At 39.8% G+C, this 7,247-nt stretch overlaps 2 protein-coding genes across 2 annotated transcripts; one reads left to right on the forward strand and one right to left on the reverse strand.

The window, feature by feature from the left end:
• Window positions 1-205: 205 nt before the first annotated feature.
• LOC110898624 (acetylglutamate kinase, chloroplastic-like) lies at window positions 206-1,441 on the reverse strand. Its single transcript, XM_022145436.1, has one exon. It carries the CDS (start codon window positions 1,345-1,347, stop codon window positions 346-348), a length of 1,002 nt encoding a protein of 333 aa, XP_022001128.1. The 5' UTR covers window positions 1,348-1,441; the 3' UTR covers window positions 206-345.
• A 3,966-nt stretch (window positions 1,442-5,407) lies between these two features.
• On the forward strand, window positions 5,408-6,011 carry LOC110898623 (histone H3.2-like). The gene has a single exon (XM_022145435.2). It carries the CDS (start codon window positions 5,478-5,480, stop codon window positions 5,886-5,888), a length of 411 nt encoding a protein of 136 aa, XP_022001127.1. The 5' UTR covers window positions 5,408-5,477; the 3' UTR covers window positions 5,889-6,011.
• The last annotated feature ends 1,236 nt before the right edge of the window (window positions 6,012-7,247 follow it).

Below are 7,247 nucleotides of genomic sequence, written 5' to 3' on the forward strand. Positions count from 1 at the left end.
TTAAGTACTGTCCGGATTGGGTCATAAACCGGTATTTTTTTTAGAAAATATATATATTTTTTGGGTCGGGATGATACCGGTTTGGGTGACGCGAGGAGGAACCAGTATACAAACTAATGATTTGGGTCAGGCTGAAACCGGATTGGCGCAAACAAATTTGGTAGTTCAAATCGGGTCGGTTACTAAAGCTACAAGACACTCAAAAGATACAAACTAGAAAATAGCAACAAATGAGCATCTACAACCATAATAACAATAATCAAAACTACAACTTTATTAATTTACCAAACCATTTGTCAACAAACTTCAAACCTACATCGACTCCCGTAAACAAACACCAAAGCGTTACCCGGTAATCATCGTCCCAGCCCCTTCATCCGTAAGAACCTCCAACAACAACGAATGATCCAACCGCCCATCAATAATACTCGCAGTCTTCACCCCTTTCCCCAACGCCTTCACACAACAACTCACCTTCGGAATCATCCCACCCGCAATCTTCCCATCATCCATCATCCTCCTCACCCCACCCAAATCAATCTCCTTAACCAAACTCCCCGGATCATCCTTATCCTCCAATATCCCCGCCACGTCCGTCAACAACAACAACTTCTCCGCCCCTAACGCCGCCGCCAGCTCCCCTGCAGCCGTATCCGCATTAATGTTATAACTCTGCCCTGTCCCATCCGCTGCCACCGAAGCAATAACCGGTATATACCCGTCCTTCACCAACGGTTCCAACACCGACGTATCCACACTCGCAATTTCTCCAACAAACCCCAACTGATCCGCATTCGGTGACGGCACAGCCGTGAATATCCGCCCATCCGTTCCACACAACCCGACCGCAGTCGCACCCGCTTTATTAATCAACCCAACCAAATGCTTATTCACCTTACCCACCAAAACCATCGACACAATCTCCATCGTTGAAGCATCAGTAACCCTCAACCCGTTTAAAAAGCTTGATTGAATCCCCAGCCGGTTCAGCCACTGGTTAATCTCGGGGCCTCCGCCGTGAACAAAAACAATACGGAGGCCAATGCAGGAGAGTAGAACAAGATCGGCTATTACAGATGCTTGCAGGGCTTCTGATTTCATGGCGGCGCCGCCGTATTTGACGACTACGGTTTTGCCGCGGAACCTTTGGATGAATGGGAGGGCTTCTGAGAGGATTTTGACCCGGGTTTTGGCGGGAGTTGTTGAGAGGGTTTGAGTTAGTGTTTGTTGAGATGACGATGATGATGATCGGATACGTGTGGGGGTGAATCTTGAGGGTTTGGGGGATTTGGGGGTTGGGGATTTGAGGATTGAGGGGCTGAAGAGAAGGGTTTTTGCTGCAGACATGGTGGTAATGGTGCAGGCGGCGAGGGTTTCCAGTGTGCGTGTAGTGAACTAACTGAAGTCTATAGTAATTGTTAAATCAGTTTCATACTTTCATTCCTAGGTTACAAGTGATCCACAACGTAAGGATAAAGGGTAGTTGCACGGTACCCCTGACCGCGGAAGGGATTTTCCTTCCTGATTCACCACTCGACAAGGATCCCTGGCGGCAAATACCCATAGCCATCAAAGAGGGGTAAGAAACATGTTTCGAACCCGAGACCTCGAGTGTCCTCGGTCCGGCTTTAAAGCGGGTGTCGGTGGCCATCAAAGTGGCACTAATGGGAATTGAACTTGGGTCTCCATTGGAGAACCCAAGTCACTCCACCACTAGGCCACTTGTGGTGGTTAACAACGTAAGTATAGGGGCTTGGATTTGGGGCATTATTATTCGACACGTAGCGTAGAGGGGCTTGGATTTTGGGAATTATTTGACACATAGAAGGGTGAAATCTACAAGCTAATACTAAAAAACCAGGGGTCTGGTGGGGCGTCGCTTAGCTGGGCGTGGCCAGTCATGTGGAATTTCTTTTTTTTTTTAACTCTTAACTTTGAAGCAGACAACCATGGTCCACCATGTCACCCACCCCCCCCCCCCTTCCCCCGCCTTACGCCAGGCAGAATATCCACGCCAAGCGGGCAACGCCGAGTCGGGGCGGTGTAGCAGGCGTTAAACCCCCTTCAACGCCACAACCCACGCCTCATACCCACCAGTCTTACCTTAACTTCCGTTAACTAGAGTCGTCTCTGAAAATCACTAAAACAGTTGGGCTTCTGAATTTGATTGGCAAAAACAATTGGGTTTTAACGTTTTTGGTTCTTAACTTTAGGCCCTTTGAGTTTTTTTTCTTTAAAAATACGTATTTTTTCTTTAAGTTGTATTATTCCATATATAAATAAATAACTTTTTCATGCATAAACACTTTTCGTATAATTAACACGTACGAGTGTGGTTCAACTTTTTATGTTTTGTTTCAAATTTTGCAAGTTAACACGTCGCAACGTGTATGTGTGGTTCAACGTTTTTACCTTTATTTTTTCATGTTTGACAGGTTCGTCGCAACATGCAGATCCTAGGTCGAGTCAGTGTTCGTGGTCGATCACGGTTGTGTGACATTAGTACTATTTGACACCGTTTACGCCCCGCCGCAACGCGGGGTGTGCTTAGGGGGTTTTCCAAAGAAAAAATGGTTATGCATATGGTTGTCGTAACCTTTGCTTTAGGGGTTTTCCAAAAAAAGATTGATTTTTTTTACTTTTCACCCAAAAGTATTTCATAAATTACTTTTAACCCAAAACTATTTTTTTTTACTTTAACCCAAAACTTTTTATCTTTTGCAATCTATCCTCACAACTTATTTTACTTTCAACTTTGATCCTTTATAGTTTTCATTTTCTGCAAATTTTCCGTTATATGCTTGGTTCTAAATTTTGTGACTTAACACATCGCAACGTGCGTCTTTGGTTTAATGTTTTTACGTTTCATTCTAAATTTTGCGAGTTAACACCACGCAACGTGCGTGTATGGGTGAACGTTTTTACATCGTCTATTTTTTTTCTGTTTGACAGGTTTAACATAACGTGCGGGTCCTAGGTCGACTTAGTTATAACTAAAGAATCATCACCGCATTGCGGCGGGTCTCAATTCTAGTTTTTATAAAATATATGTTTACATTTTTTTATAAATTAACAATATGATTTTTTTCTAAGGGGCGGATGAAAATTTTCAAGTGGTACGGTCGAGATTTTACGTGAAAAATAAAACTACATTTTTTTTCAAGGGGTATGTCCACCGACCCAAGCCGAAGGGTGGGTCCGCCTAGAGGTGTACAAAAAACCGGTTTTAGAACCGAAACCGTTTTTTTTTACCGGTTTTTTTATAACCGGTCTGGTTTTATAACCGAACCGCCGGTTGGTGACCGGTTACTATTATCGATCCGAAAAACCGGTTAATAACCGAAACCGGTTTTAAGAAAACCGGTTAAACCGGTTTTTTTGAAAGAAAAAAAAACGGTTAAAACCGGTCCCAACCGGTTACACCGGTTACTGTTTTGGACTTGAAAATTGATTAGTAATCGAAACCGGTTATTAAAAAACCCGGTTTTTTGTTTTGAACGAAAAAAACCGGTCCGGTTAATAACCATAACCGGTTTTAAAAAAAAATGATTTGTACACCTCTAGGTCCACCCATGACTGCATTATCAATGGACCCACATTTTGCGTACATGTCTACCAACGCCGTGATTCCTTTCTTCAAAGCGAATCCATTACTCAAAATATAGTCATGTATTCTCGTTCCTGTCTCAATAGCTCTTGCTTTTGCACAAGCGAAAAGTACACAAACAATAGTTTGATCATTAGGTTTCACACCATGTTCCAACATTTCAAAGAACATTGATAGTGCCTGTTCGTCCCCCCATTGAGAACTTTCATCAAACAGTTGGCATGCACACTCCAATAAACCAACTTTGGCAGGCATACATATCCACCAAATGAAGCAAAACAACTCGATCGCATAGTAAACCCATCTTCAAAATCTCGGTATGAATCTCCATACCAAGCCATCCCTCTTGTAACGCGGCTGTAGATTTCAAAACAGATGGGAAAGTTAAATTGGTGGGACTAATATTGGACCTCAACATGAGAACAAAGTAAGGGGCTGTTTGGTAGCCTCTGAATGGTCATTAAGAGGCTACCTCTTAGTGGAACCACTAAGAATTTTACCGATGAGAAGGTAGAAGAATGTGACATGTGATGATTTACCATTAAGAGGTTACCTCTTAACCATTCAGACTTGAGGTTACCTCTTATTCATTCAGAGGTTTTAAACCATTAAAAGGTAGCATCTGAATGGTCATTAAGAGGCTACCAAACAGGCCATAAAGCAATCGAACTTTTACATTTTCCATTAATTTTTTTGGCTTGACACCCTGCTTTTACCCTTGCTAGTAAAGATAGCTAGGAACTGATTTTCACTTTACTTTCCACGTACCTTTTGACATCAATCAGTTTTGTGTCGTTTTTCTTAGGGGTATTCAGAATTCGATTTGGATTCGAAAAAATCGAAATTCGACTCGATTCAAATTCGATTATCAAGGTTCGAATTCGAGTAGATTCGTATTCGAGTCCAGTGATCATTAATAGGGCCATCTCAACCTTTTTATGGCTTAAGCAAACTGTAAAAATGAGTCCATTTTGTAGTTATAGCATTAGGGTCGACATAATTATGTTAAAAGACCATTTTTAAAGTAAGATCTCTTCAAATTTTACAACTATGTTATATCTTTTTCTTTATTGTTGGGGCCAAGTTATGAAGGACACCCAAATGGTCAAATCACTTTCGAAGAACCCAACCCTTTGAAAAACAAACATATAACATCACTTTTATTTTTATTCTTTTAATATTGAAACTTATAAAGCAAACACCTTGTTAAATCTTAAAACTTACAAAATATATGAAAAGTAAAAAAAAAAAACACGGTGACATTTTTCGTAATTATTTTACTCGTAGGGTAATTATCAAAATTACTGTACAAATGTATCAAAATTACTCTACAAGTTTATCAAACAACATACAATTCAAAAGTACCATACAATATCAAAATTACCCTACAAGATCATTTGTAGAGTAATTTTGATAATTATTCTACGAGTAAAATAATTATGAAAATAAACCGTGTTTTTCAGAAAAAATCTTTAGTTCATACGCTAAAGGTATTTGTATCAACACATATAATCTAGTGCTATTCATACCGTTTTAGCTATTTTGTAAGACTTTGATAAACGAAAAGAGACGTATCGAACATCATTTTCATTTTTAATAACCAAACAACTTTTTAAGAGTGCAAAATTTTAATTAATAGAATTAAAAAAAGATTATCAAATATCAATCTCAAAGATGGTCAAATAATCACCGATCCAACGGCCCAGATTTTACACCGCACACGGATCGCCATCCTACACACCAAAGTTTCAAACTTTTACCGCCAATTTCTCCATCTTATATAAACCATCGAAAACCCTCTTAACCCCACAACACAACTCAAACAATCTTTCAATTCTTCACACTTTATCCATCTCTCAAACACCCAAAAATGGCCCGTACAAAGCAAACCGCCAGAAAATCCACCGGAGGAAAGGCTCCACGTAAGCAACTCGCCACCAAAGCAGCCAGAAAATCGGCTCCGGCCACCGGAGGAGTGAAGAAACCCCACAGATTCAGGCCTGGAACCGTGGCATTGAGGGAGATCAGGAAGTATCAGAAAAGCACTGAACTCTTGATCAGGAAGCTCCCGTTTCAGAGGTTGGTGAGAGAGATTGCTCAGGATTTCAAGACTGATTTGAGGTTCCAAAGCTCTGCTGTTGCTGCTTTACAAGAAGCTTCTGAAGCTTACCTTGTTGGGTTGTTTGAGGATACGAATCTGTGTGCGATTCATGCCAAGAGGGTTACGATTATGCCGAAAGATATGCAGCTTGCTAGGAGGATTAGGGGTGAGAGGGCTTAAGGTGTTTTGTGTCGTGTTGGTTTTAATGTTTTGAAAGTATTGTGTTAATTACAGTGAATGAAAAATGTTGGTTTAGTGAATTGATGTGGTTGATTTATATTGAATCTTGTCGAGTTATAGTTCTACTGTTTGTGATTTGATAATTAGCTCTACAATTTATATGGTGTGCATCTTGTTAGTGATTCTTGTGACTCAATTATCACATAAAAAATATGATTGTGGCTAGCATTTGCTGAATTGGTAGCAATGTGGAACTCCTTAAACAATACATCCCAGATCCCACAAAGTGTTTATTATTTGCAGTTATATTAGGGTGGAGGGTATGGTTCAATCACTCTAGGGTGTTTGAGTCATTCTCTTCTCAATAATAGTATACCATGTCAACTCCCTATTCTACTCCCCATTTTACACTCAATCACTAGGTATGGTTCAATCACTCTAGGGTGTTTGAATTAACTTTTTAATAGTAAAATTTCATTCAATCACCACTCAATCAAATCGGTGACTATACACCAAATACCCTCACCGAATCACCACTCACCAAACACCTTCATCACCACGGTGTGGTTCACCGATCGGTGACCCCCATCCCTGAATTAGTCCCCGCAACCATACCGCTTACCCTTATGAATTTACGACTACTAAGCTTAGACCACCCGTGCTCGTTCATTTTTTGGGCGTTTCGCCCCACCACGCTCGGTTCTCCGCCCCCATGGTTGTTTTTATACCAAAATTTGCCCGGAGCGTTCTTAAATCAACGCCGGAGAAGAATTTGTTTGGCCAATGACACTTAATCTTCTTTTTGTTTGGCCAATAAGATTTTTTTGATGGTTTTTTTTAACTTGTTTAACATCTCTTTTAATATAATGCCCCACAATGCACACATCTGCACTACATCCATTTAGAAAACGCCTCATAATATCCCATTGCTGACTGGACTGCTACATGGTGCAAAACGCCCAAGGGTGGGGTGTCTTCCACTACGTATAGTCTTAATGCGTTATTTAACTGAGCCCTACCACATATATTTCGTTATTTAATTAGATATAGAATTTTAAGTTTTTTGTTTGGTTATATAAGGTTATTGGATTGAATGAAAAATGAGTTCAAATGGGTAAAAATTAGGTAAGTTAAACGGTTTAAAAATCATATTAAGTTGTAAATATTGGTGTTTTTTTTAAATCATTGATTTTTTGTTATATATATATATATATATATAGGGGAAGGTTATTGTAAAAAAGGTAGTTTTTGTGAGAAAGATAGGAAAGAATATAAACCATTAGATCATTGATCTAATGGTTAAGATTAGAGTGGCAATATTGTAATTAAAATAGTGTTTTTTATTAACTGATTTGATTT

This window comes from Helianthus annuus, chromosome 13, assembly GCF_002127325.2.
Source record: "Helianthus annuus cultivar XRQ/B chromosome 13, HanXRQr2.0-SUNRISE, whole genome shotgun sequence".
NCBI classification, from domain to species: Eukaryota; Viridiplantae; Streptophyta; class Magnoliopsida; order Asterales; family Asteraceae; genus Helianthus; species Helianthus annuus.

Excerpts from the sequence above, each read along its gene's own strand:
- LOC110898624 (XM_022145436.1), bottom strand. The coding sequence starts at position 1,347 with ATGTCTGCAGCAAAAACCCTTCTCTTCAGCCCCTCAATCCTCAAATCC.
- LOC110898623 (XM_022145435.2), top strand. The coding sequence starts at position 5,478 with ATGGCCCGTACAAAGCAAACCGCCAGAAAATCCACCGGAGGAAAGGCT.